The following is a 22,019-nucleotide window of genomic DNA, read 5'->3' as shown; positions in this document are numbered from 1 at the left end:
GTGGCCTCCTGTCCTGGGAGCCCGGCCCCCTTTAGACCTCTGGTGGGTGAGGGGTGCGTCAGCCTGAGTGAGTGCAGAACCCTGCCGTGGAGAAGCTGGGAAGGTGGCTCATCGCCCTCGCTTGGAATTCCAGCCCCGCAGACTCTGGGTGGGGGGCCACAGAACCAAGCTGTTGGCAAGCTGGAGCAATGTCCTGGGCCTGGAGACGCTCGTTTGGGAGATAACCCGTGCCGTGTGAAACAGGCAAGCGGCACACACGGAGCACAGTTAGATTGTATTCGTCTTTCCTGCTGGACAGGCAGGCCTGGCTGCTGCTGTCCTCCTCCCCTGCGGTCCTTTCTGAGTGGGCCTGAACATTGGGTCCAACTCTCTCTCCCCTGTCCCCCTTCTTGTGGTAATTTCTCTTGAAGAGCAGCAGCGATTTATGTTGTAAGGCCCTGGTTTGAGTACCACGAGCCATGGAGGGGTTCCTCTGGCTGTGGCTGGACCCCCAGTGCCTGGCCAGCCGGTGCCACCCCACACCAGGGTCTTATCTGGCCTCTCCTGGGCTTATGTGTCAGGGAGCTGGGGCAGGCAGGGGGCTCGCTGTGGGGATGATGACCCAGCGGCTGGGGGAATGGCCCCCCTACAGGGCCCCCTGGAGCCCACGGGGCCTCACTCGCCCTGGTCTGTCCTGCTGTGCCGGTGGCCGGAAAAGGTGCTTTCAGCTCACGGGTCACGTCATACATGTTGCCGAGCAGTGCCCCATTAGATACGTTTTCCTGATTTATTAGCAGATTCCCTTTCTGCCACCACCAAGGGTGTGCGTGTGTGGGGGCGTCCGTGGGATGGAGTCCCGGGAACAGAGGTGGCAGCTGGTGGGCCCTGTGTGTTGCCCAGTCACTCCCCAGAGCTCGTCCTGGGCATTGGGTGCTGGCTCCCTACCTGCCTCTTGGCCTCCCGCTCTCGGAGCGACTGGCACACTCTCTCCGCAGACCAAGCTATACTCTTTGCCCGCCAGCCACGCGATGCGCGTTTACGAGACACTTGTTGGCCACATCCAGCTGCACTACAAGCACGACTACACCCTGCCCATTGCCGCCAGCATCCGGCTACAGGTAGGATGGGGCTTGTGGGCGGACCGTGGCCGGGCTGCTACCACTGTGGCTCAGGGCTGGCCACGGCTGGCTTCCGGGGTGCCTGCTGGTGCCAGGAGGGAGCTCAGGCCGGGACGCTGGCAGGTGGCCCAGGAGCGCGCTCCCATGGACCAGCCGTGGCCGCAGCCTCCCTGGGCCCTGGTGCCCTTCCTGCTGTGTCTGCATGCCTCTGCGCCGCTCTGAGCCAGGTGGTGGTCCATAGTGTGGGCGGAGATGAGCTTCCATGGCTTTCAGGGGTGCTGCCTCACCCTGGGGCTGCAGTCTTCCGGCGGCGGGCCGCGGGCCGTGGGGTAGAACACACAGTTGCGGCTGCCGTCGTAGGTGTTGGCGCCAGGCCGAGCGGTGGTCATGGGGAGGGAAGTCCTGGTCCCTTGCAGAGCCTCTGTGTGATGGGGCAGCCCAGTCGTCAGGGTCATGGGAAGAGGTGCCGGTGGCCTGAGCGTGGCTGTGTTTCCTGGCACTCGGGGCCGTGGGGCTGCCTGGCCAGTGTGCGGGCCACGCTCCCTGTGTCGTGGGGGCGGGTCTGGTTGTGGCAGGAGAAGGCTGGGGACGCCTGTGTGGCACTGCCTGCACTGCTGTGGCCGCGGTGGGGTTGGTGCATGTGCTGTTGGGGCGGGGCCTTCCGTGGAGCAGCCGGGCTGAGAGTACACAGGCCCGGCATCTGCCTAGCTTTGCTGGATCTCACTTTCTCCCTGCAGGCCTTCGACTTCCTGCTGCTCCTGAGGGCCGACTCGCTGCATCGTCTCGGCCTGCCCAGCAAGGATGGGGCCGTGAGGTTCAGCCCTTACTGTGTTTGCGATGCCATGTGCGTATCAGCCTTGTCCCCGGCGCCGGCCAGGGAGCCAGCTGTGCCCATCCCTGGGGGTGCTTGTGGGTCTGAGGAATGTCCTATAGCAGCCCGATGGCTGCTTAGGGTGCCTGCGCTGGTCCCTGCCCTGTGGCCTCAGTGCTGGTCCCCCCTGCTTTCACAGGGAGCCAGAGCGGGGTCCAGAGAAGAAGGCCAGTGGCACCCTGTCCAATCCCACTGGGCCGCCCGGCCCTGCGCCCACAGGCCCCGCGGTGAGACTTGGCTCTTTGCCTTACTCCCTGCTCTTCCGTGTGCTGCTGCAGTGCCTGAAGCAGGTAAGCCGGCTGGTCCCTCCACGGTGCCCTGCACACTTCCTATCCCTGCATCAGCTACCGCGGAGGCACGCTACTGCCCCAAGCATCCAGTAGTTCTGTGACGGATGCCGTGCATCCCATCCTGTGAGCTGGGCACAGAGCTGAGACGTGCCTGCCTCTGGGAGGTGGATTTGGTATAGGATGGAGCCGTGTAGACAAGTGAGGGAGTCGTTGGATAACGTGCGTCGGGTGGAGGCCGAGACAGGCCGCGTGCGACGGGGTGTTGCTGGCACTTCTGGCCAGGGGTACTGGGACGGCTGGGTGAGGCGGAGAGGTAGGACAGGTTCTGGGGATCAGGAACAAGCAGAGCCTCGAGGCAGAGTGGGTGTCAGCGGAGGTGGGACTGGGGCCTTGAATGGAGTGGAGGCCTATCTCTGCAAGGGGGCCGGCGGGAGAGGCGATGTGGTCAGTGGCATGCCGCTGTGCGCCTGGGAAACCCTCGAGGGCCACAGGCAGGGGAGCCGCTTCCTCTCCCTGTGGGCACCAGGTGTTGGCACTGAAGGGGGCTGTCAGGTACTTCCTGGGAGAGGTTCCTGGCCTGCATCACAGGTGGGATCTGGGGAAAGGTTTTCAGGACTCAAGGCCACATGTGTTGCTGATGGGCGGTGGTCTCCCCGCTGAGCTGGGGAGGGCTGGCCAGGGAAGGTCCACAGGGGCCACAACCACGTCTTCCTTATCGCTGTGGCCCTCAGTGGATTTTGGTTCTGGAGTGGGTCCCCGGGCTTGTGGATTATTTTGGAATACGTGCTGCTTTTCCTTTTGAGATACAGGTTTTTTACTCAGTACACATTTGTGGTGCTCTGGACGGGCCTCAGTCAGGGCTTGTGGCTACGGCATCCCGGGCGGGCGGCCTGGGGGTCCCCGTTGGGCACCCAGGGAGGGCAGGGCCGGCGTGGGAGTCCAGGGCCAGTTCAGGGCAAGAGGTGGTGCCGCTGGGCCTGGGCCTCCTGCTCAGCCTGGTGTCTGGAGGGCGCCATCGTCGTGCCGCGGGGCACTTCCTCAGAGGAGCACGTGCTCCTGCAGGGACAGAGGGGTCAGGAGGCCACACAGCTGCCAGGCTGCTGACAGCACTTCAGCTGAGTGGCCGCTTCCCCTGCAGGAGGCGGACTGGAAGGTACTGAAGCTCGTGTTGGGCAAGCTGCCCGAGTCCCTGCGCTACAAGGTGCTCATCTTCACGTCTCCGTGCAGCGTTGACCAGCTGTCCGCTGCCCTCTGCTCCATGGTAAGGCCACCCGCACCGTGGGGCCGCCGCCCATGCCTTCCCACTCCGGCCCCCAGGCCTGGCAGGTCAGGTGCGGTCACATGAGAGGGCAGTCCCGCTGGGAGATCGTGCCCCTGGGGCCCTGTCCTCCCTTCCCCATTCATAGGCCTCTGTGCAGGGCTCTGGCTCGCCCTCCCCGTGTGCTAGCTTGATTCCTCTCCCTCGCCTTCCTCACTGGGCTTCCTGGGCCAGGCGCGTCCGTCTTGGGTCTGTCCCTGGCTGGTGGGCGCTCCCATGGGTCTGACAAGGCAGACCCTCGGCCAGACAGAGAGTAGGAAGGCCCCTGGGCTCTCGGCCACCCTGCGGCTCGCCCTTGCGTCACTGACGTGCAGCCTGCTCCCTGAGCCTCAGCCTTCAGCTTTCAGGTCCCAGGACCCTGGAGCGGCTCCGAGGCACCCCGGAAGGCTTCTCCAGAACCGACCTGCATCTGGCAGTGGTTCCTGTGCTGACAGCACTCATCTCGTACCACAACTACTTGGACAAAACCAGACAGGTACGAAGCGGGAGAGGGACAGCGGGGCTGCTTTGTGGGGTGTTGGCCTCAGCCGGACGGGCCCAACTTTCTCCACAGCCCAGGTTGGGGGTGGGGCAGGGAATACGTGTGGGGGTGGGGCTGGCTCCGCGGGGGCCCTGAGCCGCGCGCTGCCCTGGTCTCCCGTGGGGCGTGGGAGTGCCGTGTTCACACGGGAAGCTGCCCGGAGTTCAGTGGGCCTGGTGGCCTTGTTGTGTTAGGCAGAACCTCCCCTGTCATAAGGCTAGCCAGTTGGTGGGGGGGTTCCCATAACCAAAGGGGTCATGGGCCTAAGGAGTCCTGTCTCCAGGGTGGGCTGAGGCGCCAGGGGGCCCGGCCAGTGTTCGTGGCTGGGAAGCATCAGGAAGCCCCTGACCAGAGCTGCCCACTGTCCAGTCTCCTCAGGACAGCTCGGCTCCTGGTGCTGTGCTGGTTTGGGGCTCAGGGACAAGGCAGTAACCTTCCTGAGTCTTGGTCTTGTCCCCTATAGAATGTCCTAGAGTGGGCGAGGGGAGAGCAGCGTGCGGGCAGGGCCGGGGTGCGGCAGGCTGGGTCTGAGGCGCTGGCCCTGTCCTGCAGCGGGAGATGGTGTACTGCCTGGAGCAAGGCCTCATCTACCGCTGTGCCAGCCAGTGCGTGGTGGCACTGGCCATCTGCAGCGTGGAGATGCCGGACATCATCATCAAGGCGCTTCCTGTGCTGGTTGTGAAGCTCACTCACATCTCAGCCACTGCTAGCATGGCCGTTCCTCTCCTTGAGTTCCTGTCAAGTGAGCATGCGGCTCTGCACGTGCCTGTGTGCACACGGGCGTGCGTGTGCGCGTGGTGGGGTGGATCCTTGGGGTAGTGGCTGTCACGTATGCCAACTTCGCTGACCTCATCTCGTGACCTCTCTCGGGAGATGCCTGGGCGCGCTGTCTCCACGGAGCACGTGGGCTGCGCCATCCTTTCTGGTTTCAGGGCCTTTGCACCTCCTGCCTGAGCCTTGAATGCTTTCCTTCCTGGCCTTCAAGCGGCCCGTGCCACTCTAACCCTCAGTGTCGGTTTAAACGGCACAGAAGCCTGTCTTGCCGGATGTGGGTGTCTGTCCTCTGCCCGGCTCTCGCAGCCTCGTGGTGCTTCCCCTCAGGGCACGTACTGCAGCTTGGACGGGCTTCCTGGGGTCAGGGTGCCCGCTCACCGCCTCGTTCCTGGTACCCGAGTGCGTGTTTAACCCTCAGCGGGGCAGTGACAGGAACAGAGCAGGGCCACTGGCACTTATGCAAAATGACACGTGGGCCCTTTGCTGGATGTTTTTCTGTTCACAGCCTTCTAAAGATGCGGAAGCCGCATCTAGCTCAAGGGTCCTACAACTGTAGGACGCTGGCGAGGTTTTGCATTGGGGACCAGTTTACAAGCTCTTAGAATAGAGAACCAAGGGGAAAGGGAAGGTTGCGTTCACAGGGCTGTGACCTTCAGTCCTCCGTAGCCCTCTGAGGTCAGGAGGTAGCACAGGTCCCTGGTGACGGTGGGGTGGGTCTTTGCCTCTCCCTCCCACCCGCACCCCCTCACCCATGTGTCCTGCCCTCGCAGCTCTGGCCAGGCTGCCTCACCTCTACAGGAACTTTGCAGCGGAGCAGTACGCGAGTGTCTTTGCCATCTCCTTGCCTTACACCAATCCCTCCAAGTGAGTGCCGGCCTGCGCCTCCTGCTGTGTCCTGGGCCAGCCAAGAGCTGTGCCAGTCCTTTACCTCGGACGGGCCTGTGGCATTAGGGTCTCGCTTCCGTGCTCAGCCCCGGGCCCATTGGCCTTGGGGCCCCAGCAGAGCTGTAGTCCTTCTCTTCCTCCTTACAGGTTTAATCAGTACATCGTGTGCCTGGCCCATCACGTCATAGCCATGTGGTTCATTAGATGCCGCCTGCCCTTCCGGAAGGATTTTGTTCCCTTTATCACTAAGGTAGGTCAGCAGAGCCCAAACCTGTTGTCGAGGTGGGACCTGCTTCGCCATTGGCTGTCCCGTGGCCAGAGCGGGGAGATGGACAGGGAGCGAGAGGTGGGTGGCATCGGGGGGCTGCGCTTGCTGCCCGCAGCCTGCCAGGACCCAGCACCCTGCAGGTGTGGAGCCCAGGCTCCTGGAGGGAAGAAACACAGGGTTCAGTCCCTGGTGGCCGATGGCTCAGGTCTGCTCCACTCTGCCAGGGCCTGCGCTCCAACGTTCTCCTGTCCTTTGATGACACCCCCGAGAAGGACAGCTTCAGAGCGCGAAGCACCAGCCTCAACGAGAGGCCCAAGAGGTGCGGGCCTGCGGCGGGAATGGGGCACAGCGGGGCAGGTTCGCAAGCGTGACCTGTGACCGATGGCACACACGGGGTCTGGGCTGGCCTGCCGCCCTGTGGCCAGCCAGCGGCCCTGAGAAGTAGCTGGGGGATGTCCCTGTGCAGACCGTGCTGGGCGCCAGGGGGTCCTGGCTTGGAGCCTGCAAAGGCCCTTAATGCGCTCACGTAGCTGGAAGAGCTGCTGTCCCCACCCAGCCGGCCTCTGCGGCCCATGGTATTGCGGAACCTGTGTGCTGGGCTATGGCCAGGCCTGGCCTGCCTGAGACCCGAGGGCTGAAGCACAGAGCTGGGAATTGGGGTGCTAGCTTGACTCCACTGGATGGGCTGAGGGTTCCATGAGGACTCTGGTGGCTCTAGAGAAGCCAGATCCCGGGCCTGGCTAGGGAGGAGCTCCGGGCCCAGAAGCGAGCCCAGCCCCAGGCTGAGGTTGCCTGTCCTCCCGAGCTTGCTCTCCACCCTTGCTTACCAGGGGCCACGGCCCTCTGGACCATCACAGCCGCTTTGCCAGGTCCGAGAGAGAGCTGTGCTAGGCCTTATGTCTTGTTTGCATCTCATACGAGCCGCAACTCCTCTTTCTGTGCCCGCCTTCCCACCCAAGCTTTGCAGTTCTCCTTTGGTGGAGATATGGCATTTTCCAGAATGATCAGGTCAGTGTGACCTACAGTCCAAAGCTGGCTTCTCCAGCTCCCAGTAGCTGAGCACCAGGGGCCCCGAGCTGAGAACCAGCCCTTTGAGCGGTGACCTCCAGGGCCTCAGGGCATCCTGGCCCCTGAGCGGGGTGGGCGGGGCTCCTGGTCAGCACAGCCTGGAACCTGCCGTGCGTCGCGCTCCATACATGTTCAATTTGCGCTAATGTTCTTTGTTTTGGTTCTGTGCGTGAGACCTTTTTCTTAGTCATGTGTATGAGATGTATTTTCATGCTTTTTTGTTTTCTGTTTCTTTCCCCTGCCAACTGGCCTCTGGCATGGTTTTTTGTTCATCTCACCCGCGGGCTCTCCATCCTGACCCTGTGGCCTGTGACCTTTCCTCCTCATCCCTCCAATGGCTTGTTCTCCCCTCCTGGGAGCTGGGCTCTCTGGGGCTCGGGCCCTCCTTCCTCTCCTGGTAGTTTGAGGATAGCCAGAACCCCCAAACAAGGCTTGACTAACTCTCCACCCGTGAAAGAATGCAAGGAGAGCTCTGCCGCAGAGGCCTTCCGGTGCCGCAGCATCAGTGTGTCAGAGCATGTGGTCCGCAGGTAGTGGTGCGGCGGGCGGGGGGCTGCGGCCCGCGGGGGGGCTGCGGCGGGCGGGGGCACCCGGGTGGTGGTGCATGGGGCTGCTTGCATGAGCTCGTCGCCTGCCCACGCCCTCCCTGGCCGGAGCCAGAAGAAAGCCCCGGGGGCGGGTGGGCAGCCTTTGGTCTGGGGGGAGCCTGGAGGGGCAGGTGGAAAGGTTGCATTCTGTCCCTGTGCCCTGGCGGAGCCCAGGTGGGCTACACGGCGCGCTCAGAGGCTTAGCTCAGAGCCTAGAGCAGGGCTGGAGCTCTGAGAGAGCCAGGGGTCCAGTGGCCGCTGTCTGCGGGGCTGGCCCCGGAGGTCAGGGTTTTATGTGAAATCGAGTGGCGCCCGTGCAGGCTGGGTGGGAAACATGTTCAAGGTTCGGCTTTCCTACGCTTGCAAGTGGACTGTAGCCTTGAGCTTTCTTCTCGTGGAGGATTGCTTCCTGTCGTAGCCAGAAGGGAGAGCGGGGCTGTGTACAGAGCAGTGGGCGTGCGTGCGCGGCCGCGGTTGCTTCTCCCTGCCTGGGTATGTGAGTGTAGGCGTGGGCTCTGGGGGTCACTGCTTCGTGCTGACCAGGCCAGGCTGCACTGAGCTGGACGGGGGGCTGTCTCCTCCCCAGGAAGCCCCTCAGGCCTGGGAGTGCGAAGCTCGGAGACCCACCTCCTCAGTGCTGCCTGGCGTAGGCTCTGGCCTCAGGCTGGCCTCTGCCGAGCGGGGTCTGACTTGGGGCACGGGAGCAGGGGGTGGTCGGCTCTCTTCTAGTGAACTCTAACACAAGCCCAGCTTGGCAAAGGGGCTGTGAAATTCCATATTAGAATTAAACCTGCACAAGCCTCTTCTCCTGGTCACTGGGTGCGTGCGGAGCCTGGGGGGGCCGAGTTGAGGGGGACAAGCTGCACACAAAGCCCAGACCCTCCCTGTCGTCGGGAGGAGGCCCTGTGGGCAGAATGCAATCTCGGTGTGTCTGTGGTCTTTGTGTCTCTGCATGACTAAACTGTCCGCCGCCAAGCCGTCCCCTAACTCTCCTGTGCTTCGGTGAGGGGACGTCGGTCTCGTCCTGTACCCTGTCTCCTGAGCCTCTGCTCCGACGAGTGGGCCTGGGTCTCTCCCGTGAGGCCCTGCCCCTCCTCTCTCTGGGATGATGTGTCCGTGTGGTCTGCCACAGGGTGGCTCGACTGGGTGTGCGCCCCAGTGGGGGGTTTGTGGGTGTGGCCCTCCCAGCACTTGCATGCCTCGAGCTTTGGCCCCCGGTGGGAGATGAGTCGCCTCGGCCAGCCCCTGACCTCACCGGGGCCCCTCCCTCTAGCAGGATCCAGACGTCCCTCACCAGCGCCAGTCTGGGGTCTGCAGACGAGAATTCAATGGCCCAGGCTGATGACAACTTGAAAAATCTCCACCTGGAGCTCACGGAGACATGTCTGGACATGATGGCCAGATACGTGTTCTCCAACTTCACAGCGGTCCCCAAGAGGTGCGGGCTGGGCCCCGGGGCGGGGTGGGAGGCTAGCGCCTGGCTCCGCTTCTGTAACCGTACTTGGCAGCGGTGTCAGCAGGCCAGGCGGGCCCTGGCCAGGCCTCCTGTGTGTGGTAGGGCCCCACTCCTCTGAGGGCCCCCCGCGCCGCAGTCCACACACCTTTGAAACCAAGATGCCCGTTGTGAGAGCCCCTGGCAGCTGAGGTGTCGGCTGATGCTGCTGTCCTCTCAGGTCCCCTGTGGGAGAGTTCCTCCTGGCTGGTGGCAGGACCAAAACCTGGCTGGTTGGGAACAAGCTTGTCACCGTGACAACGAGTGTGGGAACCGGGACCCGGTCGCTGCTGGGTTTGGACTCAGGAGAGCTGCAGGGAGGCCCAGAGTTGAGGTGACGGCACCTTCTGTCCCCTGCCCAGCAGTCCTTGGCGGTGACTGTCCTGGGTCCAGGCACCTTGGTTACACTCTGCACGGACCCTTCTGTCCTCAGCACTGACGCTGGTGTGCACGTGAGACAGACCAAGGAGGCGCCTGCCAAGCTAGAGTCCCAGGCTGGGCAGCAGGTGTGCCGCGGGGCCAGGGATCGCGTCCGCTCCATGTCCGGTGAGCCTCGTGGGTCCGCACACTCGCAAAGACTCCTTGGAACGTGGGGGACAAGGTGGTTGACCTCAGGCCTGTCTCAGTGCTTGAACAGCTGGGGTATTGTTTCTGTGAGCCCTCGCCATGGCTATCTAGCAAGGGGCATGCCTTCCTATGACTGGTCTGGGGCCCCCTCGTGGCCGCGGGTCTGTCTCTCGTGGCCGTGGGTCTGTCCCTCGTGGCCGGTGTTTCCTGAGAGCCCTTGGCTCCTCTGGTCCTCAGCTCAGCTCACCCTTGGAGCTTCTCTTGCTGCAGCAGGGATGAGCTGTGGTCCAGCCGTGGGGCCCCTTCCTACTGCCCCGGGTCTCCTGAGGCTGACCCCCTATGAGGGCCGTGCCTGGGGAGGGCTGAGCTACCACTGGTCACCAGGCCCTGTGCAGAACAGCGGGTTCTGGGCTGGTGGCTGTGTGGTAGGCAGGTGGTGGTCACCAGCACTCCTGCCTTCCTCTTCCTCAGGGGGCCATGGCCTTCGTGTGGGTACCCTGGACACTCCAGCATCCCACTTCGCAGGTGGCCCCACTTCTCCTGGTGCACAGACGGCACCAGCCAGCAAACCTGAGAGGGCGTCAGCGGGCACCCAGTTCCCAGCACAGGAGAAGACGAGCCTGGCGGCCTACGTGCCCCTTCTGACCCAGGGCTGGGCAGAGATCCTGGTCCGGAGGCCCACAGGTATGGAGGGGCCTGCACTCAGCACACTGGGGCCGCTGCCACCACACGGTGAGCACGGGACAGCCCCCTGCCAAGACTCCAGGTACCCAGGAGTGAGCAGCAGGCACGCGGGGCTGAGGGAGCCCCTGCTCTGGGACTTCTGAGCTTAGTGCCCAGAGGGGAATGGCGAAGAGGCGATCCGGGCGCCTGAGCAGGGGGCCTCCCTCCCAGAGCGCTGTGGCCTGGGGGCGTCAGCCACAGACATGTGCCTCGTATGCCCGGAGCCTGGAGTCCCAGGTCACAGTGGCAGGGCTGTTCGCTCCTGTGAGTTTGTGTCCCGTCTCCTCTTCTTGGAAGAACCCTGGGGATTTAGGGACCATCCGCTTGGCTCTATTTTATCTTAATGAGCTGCTTTCTGAGCTGCTGGAGTCTGGGAATGTTGGACAGATGAATTTTACGGGACACGATTGAGCCCATAATGAGTATTGCAAGAATTTAGGCCAAGGCCCAGGGCCTGAGATCTGTTTTGGGCACAGCGTGGTGGGCAGTGACAGGAGGGGCTGGATGGTAGGCCCTGAGGAGCCTCGAGTGCAGGCACAAGGGCCGTGCACGGGTCCTGGCTCCCGTGGGGGAGCAGGCAGGGAGTAGGCGGGAGACCAGAGGCCCAGGCAGGGCAAGAGGCGGTGGGTCAGGACAGGAGGACAGTCAGTGTGGGAGGTTGACCGCAGGGGTGGTTCCTGGGCCTTAGTGGGAGAGGGACAGAGCCCAGAAGGCCCCCCACCCAGGCTTCTCTGTGCAAGGTCCGAGGCTTTGAGAGGCCTCCGCGGAGCCCGGCCTGGGCACAGTAGCTGCCCTGGGGTGGAGAGTGGCGTCACCGAGGACCAGCTCGCGCGTGCGGCGGGTGACCAGTGCACGGGTGCTGCCCGCCCCCCAGGGAACACCAGTTGGCTGATGAGCCTGGAAAACCCTCTGAGCCCCTTCTCCTCGGACATCAACAACATGCCGCTGCAGGAGCTGTCCAATGCGCTCATGGCCGCTGAGCGCTTCAAGGAGCGTCGGGACACGGCCTTGTACAAGTCACTGTCGGTGCCGGCGGCTGGCTCGGCCAAGCCCCCTCCACCCCCGCGATCCAACACGGGTAAGTGCCGCCGCCCCGGTGGGGGATGCGCCTGGCCGGCTCCCTGAGCTCTCCTTGCTGCCGCCCCCGCCTGGAGATGCGGTGCGGCCCTGCGCACCCCATGCCGGGCACCGTCCTCGGTGTGCCCCGGGGCCCAGCAGGGCAGCCGCACATGTGCTGGGGTCTGGGATTGGATGCGCCGAGTCCAGCCCGAGCCTGCCTGTGTGTCCTGTGCCCTCGCCCGGAGGGGCCAGTGCGCTCCCTCCGGCCTTGCCTGTGGCCTCAGGTGGAGGCCCGGGAGCTGTGCTGGTGAGGAGGAGGGGTGCGCCCCACGCTGCAGACGTCCCCGGCAGCCGCACAGAGAGCCGGGAGCCTGCGTGGGCCGTGAGCCGCCTGCTGCTGGCCGGATGCCGCTGGCCCTCCGCTCTCTCCCTCCAGGCTCGGGCTCTGTGCGGGACTAGCGCTGCCTTTCCTCTCTGCTCGACTGTGCGTAGTCTGTCCTTCTGCTGACTGGCCGCTCGCGGTTTCCTTGCAGTGGCCTCTCTCTCCTCGCTGTGCCAGTCCAGTTGCCGAGCACAGCTGCACAGGGGCGTTTCCTGGGCAGGTATTCTCCCGTCTCTCTAAGGAAGATGCTGTTTGCTGCAGAGCGTTCCTCTGCCTCGTCCTCGCTGCCCCCGCCGTCCCTTGTGCGGCCATCCCTCCGCGACTCTGCCAGCGCCACTCCTCGCCCCCCGCCCCGTCCCCTCCAGAGCAGGGCCCCGACTCGCATGGGGACGTCTGTGCAGGATGCCTGTGCTTGGCCGGCGGGCCCCTCTGCCCTGTGCCCTGCCGGACGGGCCCTCGCAGCCCCTTCTTCAGGCCTCGGGAGGTGACGTCACGCAGCTGAGTCGCGGACGGTCTTCGGGGCCAGCCTGGCCCTGGGGCTCAGCCGGGCTGACTGTGCCCTGGCCTCTGGTGTTCTGATTGGCTTGGACCCGCAAATTGGGCTCTGTGTGCCTTTTACTGGGGGCCGGCCCATCACCTCCAGGCCCTGGCGGGGGCAGGGCCTTGACCCACATGGCCCTCTGGCCCGCCTAAGCCCCCATGTGTGCGCAAGAGCCAGTTTGGAAAGGGCAGTGTGCAGACGGGTCCTGGCGGGTGGCTGACGGACTGCACGTGTGCGAGGGCTGTGCCACCGCGGGCTGTGCTAACCCTCATGGCTCGTCACCCCCACCCCTGCCCTGACACTGGCACAGGAAATGCTGCTTTGGGGCATCCTGGCCTCGGCCCTCCCGACTCTGAGTTTGGCTTGGGCTCCGAAGGCGCGTCTCTGCTTTCCGGGTTGGGCTCCCCATCTGTGCGCGCTCAGGGCTTCCTCCTTCATCAGGCTTCGCCTCGACACCAGGCAGGGCAGAATCCTGGTGTCCTGTTGCTGGGAGCCGGCCCCAGCTCACTGCTGCTCCTGAGCTCAGGCCTCGTCCGAGGCGGGGCTCCTCCCTGGTGGGGTTCAGTGCTCCCTTGCCCGTCTCCCCCACTGGAGCAGCAGGGGCAGGTTCTTGGGGTCCTGGGATGCAGATCCCGGGGGCCGTGTGGCCCCTTGTCACCAGGCTGGGAGCCTATGTTAGAGATGCCCAGTGTCAGGGGCCGTACTGCACCCCTCAGAGTGCCCTCCAGCAGCTGACTGGGGTGCGGGCAGCTTAGAGCCACAGGCGAGGCAGGCCTTGGGTGAAGCTCTGGTGGGGCCCCCCGTACCCTCTCGGGGAGAGGCTCGTACCTCAGGCACGTGAGCTCCAGGGACCGGGCCAGCACCTAGTAGCCCCGTCTGTGTCCTCCCAGACTCAGCGGTCGTTCCAGAGGAGGGGAGTCCGAGCGAGGCTCGTTTGCCCACTGAACCCACAGAGTTGGAGGACTTTGAGGCAACGCTAGGCACAGACCGGCGCAGTGGCCGCGCTGAGGCTTACAGCAGGGTGAGTGCCTTGGGGCGCTAGAGCTGCGGGGTGGGGGGGGCGCTCTGGGGAGGGGGCGGGGCCTCCCTCCGGGCTCCTTGGCACACAGACTTGCTCAGAACTTTGGCGAGTCTTTTGCACGCAGTTTTCTCATCTGAGAAATGGCGAGCAGCCCTGCCGCTTTTGTTCCCCGTGGACTGTCGGGTTTTCCAGAGGGCCCTGCATGGGGGCAGCTGCTCGTCCTTGGTGTCCTTGGTTTGGAGATGCCGAGCTCTGCTGCTCACCAGTGGGTGCTGTCCTAGGGGAGAGGGTGGGACCGGCCGCTTGCTGTTGAGGGGCTCTGTGGCCCTGACTGGGGACGGGGGCGGGGGGCGCTTCATCGCCTCCACGTGAACCCCTGATGGGTGTGCTGGTTCCTCCTGACCGGGGTCCTGTGCACTCCTTCCTGGAAGTCATCATCAAGCTCCAGCCAGGAGGAGAGGTTCCCCGCGGAGGAGCCTGCTGCTGGAGGAGTCCCCATCGAGCGGGCTGTCTCTTCCGAGGGCGCCCGGCCTTCTGCGGAGCTCCCCTTCCAGCCCTGCCAGCCCCTCAGCAAGTCCAGCTCCTCGCCCGAGCTGCAGACCCTACAGGACATCCTTGGGGACCCTGGGGACAAGACTGATGTTGGCCGGCTGAGCCCTGAGGCCAAGACCCGGTCCCAGTCCGGGATCCTGGACGGGGCAGGTGCCGCCTGGTCAGCCCCAGGTGAAGAGAGCCAGGGCCGGGGCCCCACGCAGCCCGAGGGTCCCTTGCCTTCCAGCTGCCCCCGCTCCCCCAGTGGCCTGCGGCCCAGAGGCTACACCATCTCTGATTCGGCCCCGTCACGCAGAGGCAAGAGGGTAGAGAGGGATGCCTTCAAGAGCAGAACTGGGGCCTCCAATACCGAGAAGGTACCCGGCATCAATCCCAGGTGAGCCTTGCCCTCCCGGGCTGGAGCTGCTGGACAGTCTCCGGGACGATGTGGGGCCTGGGACCCCACCACAGGCTGGGCTGCAGGTCCACGTGGCCTCAGCGCTGTGGCTGGTTGGAGCCACAAGAGAGGCTCAGGCCTGCTGCTGTGTGTGTGGGTGGACGGTACCGGCCGTGACCCTGACCCGGCCCTCCCTTTCTCTCCCCCTGCAGCTTTGTGTTCCTGCAGCTCTACCATTCCCCGTTCTTTGGTGACGAATCCAACAAGCCCATCCTTCTCCCCAATGAGGTGGGTGGGCGTGCCTTATCTCCCCTGTGGGGCCCTCTCGAGCCTGAGTGGGGGGGCGCCTGGGGCTGCCCTAGCTCTCGGCAGTGGTGCCCATGGTCCCAGCCTCAGCTCCTTGGGGTGTCGTGGGGTGATCGACCCCGGTGTGGAGAGCCCTGCCTGCATGGGGATCGAGCTGGGGCTGCAGGGCTGGTGGCAGGGGATGGCCTCCGCCCAAGGCTCAGGCAGGGCTCTGTGGCTACAGTCCTTTGAGCGGTCAGTGCAGCTTCTCGACCAGATTCCGTCCTACGACACCCACAAGATCGCCGTCCTGTACGTGGGAGAAGGCCAGGTGAGGCTCCTGGGTGCCAGGGTGCAGCTGTGTGGCCTTCCTACCTGGGGTAGGGGTGAGGGCTTGGATCCTTGTTTGTCACAGAGCTTGGTCACTGCACGAGTGGCCACTGGGCCAGATACTGCTCTGGTGCCAGGGACACGGCGGGAGTGACAGGTGAGCGTGGGAGCTCGTGGTGCCCAGGGGAGTGCCAAGCACTCCACGGCGGAGAAGGTGGCACGTGCGAGCAGGGCAACGGTCATGTCAGCCATCCAGGTGTGGGAAAGAGAGGAAGGGAGCGTCTGGTGTGGGAACGGCAGGTGCTGGTGTCTGGTGCCATGTCCCCTGTGCAGGGAACAGGAGGTGGGGCAGGGAAGTCGAGGGGAGGGCTCACGTGGGTCATTGGCGTGGACTGCCTCCTGGGTTGTCGGGCAGCTGCACTTTCCTTTCCAGGGAGGTGGGCAGGTGTGAATGCTTCTGAGCAGAGGGTCTGCGGGGACTCTGCCTGAGTGTCTAAAGTGTCCCTCTGACTACCGTGTGGGAGAGCTGGTGGAAGGCGGGTGCTGGTGGGCCTGCGAGGGGCAGGTCTGTGGACTGGGGCTGGGATTCCGAATGCCAGGGTTCTGGCTGTGTTCAGAAGGTCCTGTGGTACCAAGGACCAAATACATATGCAGGAGGGGGAGGCTGGGACACAGCCGTCGGGGGCAGGGTGCCACCATGCTCCTTCCTCTCTGCCCACAGAGCAACAGCGAGCTCGCCATCTTGTCCAACGAGCACGGCTCCTACAGGTACACGGAGTTCCTCACCGGCCTGGGCAAACTCATCGAGCTCAAGGACTGTCAGCCAGACAAGGTGTACCTGGGCGGCCTGGATGTATGCGGGGAGGACGGCCAGTTCACTTACTGCTGGCATGACGATATCATGCAAGGTAGGCGCCCTCCCGCCCCATCACCCGTTGCTGCTGTTGGCTGTCGGGGGCCTCGGCAGGGTGGGGGTGGGGAGCCGTGGCAGGGGCGCATGGGGCTGGCAGCTCTGCTTCTAGAAGCTCTGCGCTCAGGCAGAGGGGTGCAGTGCTGCCGGCCAGACAGGCCCTGAGGGCCTCTGGGGAAGCCAAGAAGTACCCTTGGAGAGAGGTGCGGGGGGCCCACCCGTTCAGTTCTGCCGGTCTGCCTGCAGCGGTCTTCCACATTGCCACTCTGATGCCCACCAAAGATGTGGACAAGCACCGCTGTGACAAGAAGCGCCACCTGGGCAACGACTTTGTGTCCATCGTCTACAATGACTCGGGCGAGGACTTCAAGCTGGGTACCATCAGAGTGAGTGGGGGCAGGCCTGGGCCCATGCCTCTCTGGGGGGACAGCCCAGCAGGGTCCTGTTTTTCTAAGAGGGGAGGCGGCTGTGCCCTGAGGTCCGCTGGGAGGAAGGGGTGTGTGCAGCGGCTGGTGGCAAGTGGGGCACAGGCTGGCTCAGGTAGCCAGCCCCCCGCCCACCAGAGCTGAGTGAGGACGTGGCAGACAGTGGTCCTCGGGGCTAGTGACCTCTGCTGTTGTCCGGGCAGGGCCAGTTCAACTTTGTCCACGTGATCATCACCCCCCTGGACTACGAATGCAATCTGGTGTCCCTGCAGTGCAGGAAAGGTGAGCCCCGGGGTGCGGGGCCGGGGGATATTTGGGGCCCTGAGCCCTGGTGTGAGCTCCGTTTCTCCCCAGACATGGAGGGCCTCGTGGACACCAGCGTGGCCAAGATCGTGTCTGACCGCAACCTGCCTTTTGTGGCCCGTCAGATGGCTCTGCACGCAAACGTGAGCTGAGGGGAACGGCCCAAGGGGCAGGTGGGATGGGTCCACAGATGCCCCCCCAAGAGGGCTCAGCACTCCCCGCACCCCACCCCAGATGGCCTCACAGGTGCATCACAGCCGCTCCAACCCCACCGACATCTACCCCTCCAAGTGGATTGCCAGGCTCCGTCACATCAAGCGACTCCGCCACCGGGTAAGGAATGTGGACCCCAGACCCCCCGCAGCCACTGGGTTGGGCGGGGCAGACCCCCTGTGGGGGGGCTTGCTGCTGACGCTCCCACTCCTGCAGATCCAAGAGGAAGCCCAGTACTCCAGCCCTAGCCTGCCCCTGCTGCAGACGCACACCCCGGGCCACGGCAAAGCACCCGCTCCGGCGCCCGCGGAGCCCGTGCCGGCGTACGAGACCGGCCAGCGGAAGCGCCTCATCTCCGCGGTGGATGACTTCACAGAGTTCGTGTGAGGCCGCGCGTCGGGGGGTGCACGCGCGAAATAAAGCTGAGGTGCCCACCTGCGGCCCACACACAGATGCAGTCAGCCAGCTGGTTTATTTGACTTTGTCGGGTGGGGCCGGGACCAAGGGTGTAGCTTCGGCCATGCCCCCAGCTGTGGTCCAGGGCCACTGGGGCCCCCCTACCACACACGTGCTCTTGCGCACATGGCCACAGGCTCACCTTCCCTGCCCCGGGAGCCAGCCCCCAGGGAGGGCCCGTTCCACCCAAGTGCCCTGTTCTTGCCTCCTGCTCCTCCCCAAGACCCGGCACCAGCAGATCTGGGCCCTGCCTTCTTGCCAGCCTTAGGCACAGAACAAGGGCCCTGGGGAGGGACAGAACTGCCTAGAAAGGGACTGGGCTTTTCTAACAAGCCTCCCCTCCCCAGCTGGACCTGGCCTCCCGTCAGGCATCTGGGGAGGGAGGCCTGCTGCCCCTTAATGTGGGCAACAGTGGGCGCCGGGCTGCTTTGGCCAGTGGGTCCCTTGGCCTTAGTGAAAAATAGAGCAACATACAAAAATATACACATTTTCACCCCATATAAATTACCGACCATAGACACACAGATGGCAGCGGACGGGGAGTGCACTCGGCAGGGGCACAGGAGAGGTAATAACTTAGTGGGGACGGCCACGGGAGGTGCAGCTTCCCTCCCCGAAGCCTGGATCCTTAGCAAAGGGGAGATGTCTGCCCAGGAGGTGGGGCCGGGCACAGCCCGCTGTACCTGAGGACTCCAGTAATAAATTAGCATCTCAGAGGATGGGCACTTGGCCCAATACTGCTCTGTCCTCCCACGGGGAGCCGGGGAGGGGACCCTGGGTCCTGGCTGCCCACACGGCCTCTTTAAAGTGCTGAGATCCCCAGGGTAGAGACAGCGGGTGCCTCCTCCCTGGGGGACCTTCGTGCAAGCTCTTCTGCCAGACCCGAGACCTTGAAGGTGGCAGAAGTTAATACTGAGCGGTGTCTGCTCCGGCTCCCTTCCAGAAGCCAGAGTGAAGCCACAGGCCCGCCCCAGCCAGGGCACGGGTATGAGCCCAGGGCCCCAGGGTTAAGTGCTGCTGGGGTGGACCTTGTTCTTGGCCCACAGGGAAGCCCTCCCGGGGCCAGTGGCCAGGCCCATGCCTCGACTGGCCCGGGCCAGACGGCTGGGCAGGGCCAGCCGTGGGTCTGAGGAGACACAGTGCAAAGGAGAGGCTGGGCGCCCGGTGCTCCCGCGGCCCCGCAGATGCTGTAGTCTCTGCTCCAGCTGATAGACGTCCTCTGTGGCCTGGTTGAGTCGGTCGAACTGGGTAAGGAGAGCCTCGAAGACGGCCTGGAGGCGTGAGGGCTCGGGCTCGCCCCGTGGCCCCAGCCGGCCCAGGCCCCCGCTCAGCGCGTCTAGTTGGCTGGAGGACGTGGAGGGCCGGGAGGTGTCAGAGCCCCCACTGTGGGGTGGCGCGTCCGGGGAAGCCTTGGAGCCCCTGGAGGAGCGGGAAGGCAGCGGCTCCATCCCCTCGAAGCGGACTTTGTGGCGGAACTGGGGGCGGCACAGGGGCTCGGTCAGTCCGGCTGCACCCTGGGCTCACCTGGGCCCAGGGTGCGTCCCTCTCCCCCCCGCTGGGCCGTACCCACCTCCTTAACCTTGCTGAAGCCCATCCAGAGGCGCAGCCTGCGCAGGAAGAGCTCCACCATCTCGTAGTCTTGCGGCTCCCAGGCCGGCCGGTAGAGCTCCCCACGCAGAGCCTGGTACCGCCACCTCAGAAGAACCGTCCCCAGCCTCAGGGCCCCCCACAGCCGCAGGGCCCAGAGCCCCGTGCACAGCAGCGGGGAGAGGCGCCAGGATTCAGTAGGGCACAGGGCAGGACCCCCAGACCCAGGGCACAGCACCAGGAGGGCCCCTGCTGCGCTGCGAATGGAATCCACACAGGAGGAGACCAGCTGCAGGGGGAGGGGAGGGGAGGGGAGGGGAGGCGAGTGAGGGGCGGGTCCTGGGCAACGCCACCCTCCCCCGCGGGCCTCACTGGCACCTACCAGAACGGCCAGCTGGGTGTAGGCCGCCGCGAGCGCCACCAGGCCCAAGGCTGCGCCCGCGAGCTCAGGCAGGGCACGGCACAGCGTCTTGCCGAAAACCGACCACTGGCGCACGAAGCGCAGCTGCTGCGCGGCCTGCGGGCGAGGGACACCGGCGGATTAAAGGGGCATTGCCGGCCCAGCCCAGCCCCGCACCCCCGCGGCTGCCCCGGCCTCACCTTGACCAGGAGCAGGAAGAGCAGCGAGGCGGCCAGACCACGAGCCGCGGCGCTCAGCTGCGCCACCTGCTCGAAGCTGGTGAAGCGGCGCGGGCGGCGACGCAGGAAGCGGGTCCACTGGCGGTCAGCGGCACCCAGCTGTGCCAGGCGCACTAGCGCTGCGGCCGCCGTCAGGGCCACCAGCAGCCACCGCGCCCAGGCCCCGGGCTGCACTGCGCGGGCACGCCCTACCCGGCGCCACAGGCGAGCCTCGGCCACCGAGAAGTACAGCGCGAACAGCAGCAGGCTCACCTGCGGGGGCGGAGCCGAGACTGGCTAGGGCGGGGCAAGGAGGCGGGGTGGGGGCGGGTTTAAGGAGGGGGGGGGCCGGGGCCAGCACCTACCGAGGTGAGCAGCGGCAGGGAGAGGCCGGCGCTCAAGCGCTGCAGCGGGAAGGGCCGTACGCTGAGGGCGGTCACCGCGTGCCCGGCCGCAGGGAACTCAAGGCGCAGCGTGACGGCGGCGTGCAGCCCCACGGCCGGGCTGTAGCGCGTGAGCTCCACGAACACGGCGCGGCTCCTATGTGGCAGGAAGGGGGCGGGGTGAGAAGACCAGGAGACCTGGAGCCTTCCGGGAGGAAGGGCTCGTGGGGCGGCATGGGGACATGACATGGGGGCATGGGGTGGAGGTCGTGGGGACAGCGAGAGTCAGCAACGGATGGGGAGCCGCAAAGGTGGTGGTGGGAGGAGGGCCCGTGGGGGCCAGGGCGCAGGGGCGGGATGCTGTGGGCCGGGGGTTATGGGGGTGGGGGGTGGCGGGGAGCTCAGCCAGCCCTGCCTGTTGTCGATCCAGTTGTGCAGCTGCAGGAAACCCAGCTGCGCGCGGCTCTCTTCCAGGCTCAGCCCCAGCTCCTGCACGTATCCCCCACTGTCGTACATGGCACAGTAGCCCCAGGACCAGACCCTGCTGGCAGGCGGCAGTGTCAGGGCCAGCCCTGCCCCCACCCCCGCAGGAGCCCGGGGAGCGCCCTCTGTGCTCACCCCAGCAGGTCTGGCGCAGAGTAGGCCCACGTCTCTGAGCCGTTGTGGGCAGCGCTGCCCCAGCCAACCCCATAGTCGCCTGTGCTGAAGGAGCCAGAGGCTGCGAAGCACGTGGGCACCCCCGAGCCGGGAGGGTCCGGGCAGAGCGCTGCCGGGAAGGAGCACCGTGAGACCAGGAGCTCACTGCGGACCCGGCTGCCTGGGCTGGGCCGACGGGAGCACCGCACACCCTCCCTGAGCCCACAAGGCAGAGGCTGTGGTCTCCCAGATGGAGAGCAGCGGGGAGCAGGTGAAGGGCTCAGCCAGGTCGCCAGAAGCCGCTCACCTTCGCGCAGCCGCACCTGCCGCAGTCGCGGGGGCCCCAGCTCGGGGCTGGACTGGTTCCCGTGGACATAGGGGAGCAGCACATGTGACATCCACGGCCAGAATTCCTCAGACCTGCCCAGAGACACAGTCCCACACTCTACCCCACAGCTCCCTGCACCCACGGGGCAGGTGGGTCAGAGGCCCTGGGCTCCTGCTGCCCCGGCCCAGACAACAGTGGGCCGCCAGGGCCCCCTGGTGGGACAAGCGGAGGACGCAGAGTCCGTCCTGGCGTCCTGGTGTTTGGAGCAGGTAAGTGTCATGGGGTACAACCAGAATTGTGCCAAGACACTAGCCCATGTCCCCCAGGGACTGGGCTGGACTAAGGCCAGGGCAGATGGGGCCTGGTCAGCATCAGCGGCTCCCTGGCCAGGCCGACTGGTCTGTGGGTGCACTTGGGGGTGTCCATACCGGGTGATGGCCAGGAAGGTCCGGCTGCCCAGCTCCTGTTTGATGGCACTCTGCAAACGGTACGCGTGGCTGTGGCATGAAGCATCCCCGTGGTTGGCCAGCAGAGTCACCAGCAGGAAGAGCATATACACCAGGAGGCTCTGGGGGCAAGGATGGCCCTGAAGTCAGCTGAGCCCACTCGGCCCCACTGTGACAGAGCTGGCCAGGAAACCGCCCACAGCCGAGGGGCCTGGTGCCAAGAAGGCAGCACAGACAGCGGCCAGGGCCCCGCCAGTGGTGGGGGGCAGACGTGATCTCGCCAGAGGCAGAGACCGCCCCCAGGGCCCCTCAACACCAGGCAGGAGGAGGCAGTGGAGCTGGACCAGAGAAGAGGCAGAGGGTCCCAAGGGCCTTCCATGGGAAACCAAGGGCCGGGGGGAGGTTTTCAACAACGGGAGAACATAAGGGAAGACAGTATGCTGGCCCAGCTATGGGGGAGCAGGGCAGGTGCCGACCCCGGGCCCGAGCTCACCCTCAGCATCCCGTGCAGCTTCTTGACCTTCCGGGCTTCCTCTTTCGCCAGGAAGAGTGCAAATCCATGGGGGGGCCTCACACGGGGCACACGCTCGCTCACGGGAGTGACCGCAGGGCACTCCACCAGGGTGTCCCCCTCATCCGGATGGAGCCGCTTGACCACCAGCGAGAAGTACAGGGCTTCCAGCAGGACCTGCATCGGGGGTGGGGGGG

At 65.2% G+C, this 22,019-nt stretch overlaps 2 protein-coding genes across 12 annotated transcripts in view; one reads left to right on the top strand and one right to left on the bottom strand.

Annotated features, from left to right (window-relative positions):
- Positions 1-17,314, top strand: part of TSC2 (TSC complex subunit 2) — a 32,208-nt gene extending 14,894 nt beyond the window's left edge. For 2 of the 9 annotated variants that reach the window (XM_045072257.1, XM_004750707.3), the window contains 26 exons: positions 975-1,097; positions 1,835-1,941; positions 2,108-2,258; positions 3,397-3,519; positions 3,917-4,051; positions 4,649-4,838; positions 5,641-5,734; positions 5,903-6,005; positions 6,248-6,342; positions 7,493-7,621; positions 8,952-9,116; positions 9,352-9,504; positions 9,604-9,716; positions 10,209-10,421; positions 11,335-11,538; positions 12,053-12,121; positions 13,333-13,463; positions 13,895-14,391; positions 14,604-14,679; positions 14,921-15,007; positions 15,728-15,914; positions 16,163-16,302; positions 16,545-16,623; positions 16,696-16,787; positions 16,879-16,977; positions 17,074-17,314. In XM_045072257.1, coding sequence (XP_044928192.1) covers positions 975-1,097; positions 1,835-1,941; positions 2,108-2,258; positions 3,397-3,519; positions 3,917-4,051; positions 4,649-4,838; positions 5,641-5,734; positions 5,903-6,005; positions 6,248-6,342; positions 7,493-7,621; positions 8,952-9,116; positions 9,352-9,504; positions 9,604-9,716; positions 10,209-10,421; positions 11,335-11,538; positions 12,053-12,121; positions 13,333-13,463; positions 13,895-14,391; positions 14,604-14,679; positions 14,921-15,007; positions 15,728-15,914; positions 16,163-16,302; positions 16,545-16,623; positions 16,696-16,787; positions 16,879-16,977; positions 17,074-17,244 — 3,726 coding nt within the window. In that variant the 3' untranslated portion in view covers positions 17,245-17,314. The remainder of the gene's footprint in view (positions 1-974; positions 1,098-1,834; positions 1,942-2,107; positions 2,259-3,396; positions 3,520-3,916; positions 4,052-4,648; positions 4,839-5,640; positions 5,735-5,902; positions 6,006-6,247; positions 6,343-7,492; positions 7,622-8,951; positions 9,117-9,351; positions 9,505-9,603; positions 9,717-10,208; positions 10,422-11,334; positions 11,539-12,052; positions 12,122-13,332; positions 13,464-13,894; positions 14,392-14,603; positions 14,680-14,920; positions 15,008-15,727; positions 15,915-16,162; positions 16,303-16,544; positions 16,624-16,695; positions 16,788-16,878; positions 16,978-17,073) is intronic. The other 7 variants (XM_013055235.2, XM_013055234.2, XM_013055236.2 and 4 more) reach the window with 7 other exon arrangements.
- The window catches only part of PKD1 (polycystin 1, transient receptor potential channel interacting), a 41,440-nt gene continuing 36,731 nt past the window's right edge, over positions 17,311-22,019 (bottom strand). For 2 of the 3 annotated variants that reach the window (XM_045072254.1, XM_045072255.1), the window contains exons 37-46: positions 21,805-21,999; positions 21,294-21,433; positions 20,845-20,957; positions 20,520-20,667; positions 20,317-20,442; positions 19,884-20,058; positions 19,501-19,791; positions 19,283-19,417; positions 18,884-19,189; positions 17,311-18,788 (exon numbers count right to left, since the gene is read on the bottom strand). In XM_045072254.1, coding sequence (XP_044928189.1) covers positions 18,321-18,788; positions 18,884-19,189; positions 19,283-19,417; positions 19,501-19,791; positions 19,884-20,058; positions 20,317-20,442; positions 20,520-20,667; positions 20,845-20,957; positions 21,294-21,433; positions 21,805-21,999 — 2,097 coding nt within the window. In that variant the 3' untranslated portion in view covers positions 17,311-18,320. Of the gene's footprint in view, positions 18,789-18,883; positions 19,190-19,282; positions 19,418-19,500; positions 19,792-19,883; positions 20,059-20,316; positions 20,443-20,519; positions 20,668-20,844; positions 20,958-21,293; positions 21,434-21,804; positions 22,000-22,019 lie in introns of those variants that run through there. The other variant, XM_045072256.1, reaches the window with a different exon arrangement.

Source organism: Mustela putorius, unplaced genomic scaffold, assembly GCF_011764305.1.
Source record: "Mustela putorius furo isolate JIRA1106 unplaced genomic scaffold, ASM1176430v1.1 tig00004007_pilon_pilon_pilon, whole genome shotgun sequence".
NCBI lineage: Eukaryota > Metazoa > Chordata > Mammalia > Carnivora > Mustelidae > Mustela > Mustela putorius.
This window is presented reverse-complemented; position numbering and strand designations above follow the sequence as displayed.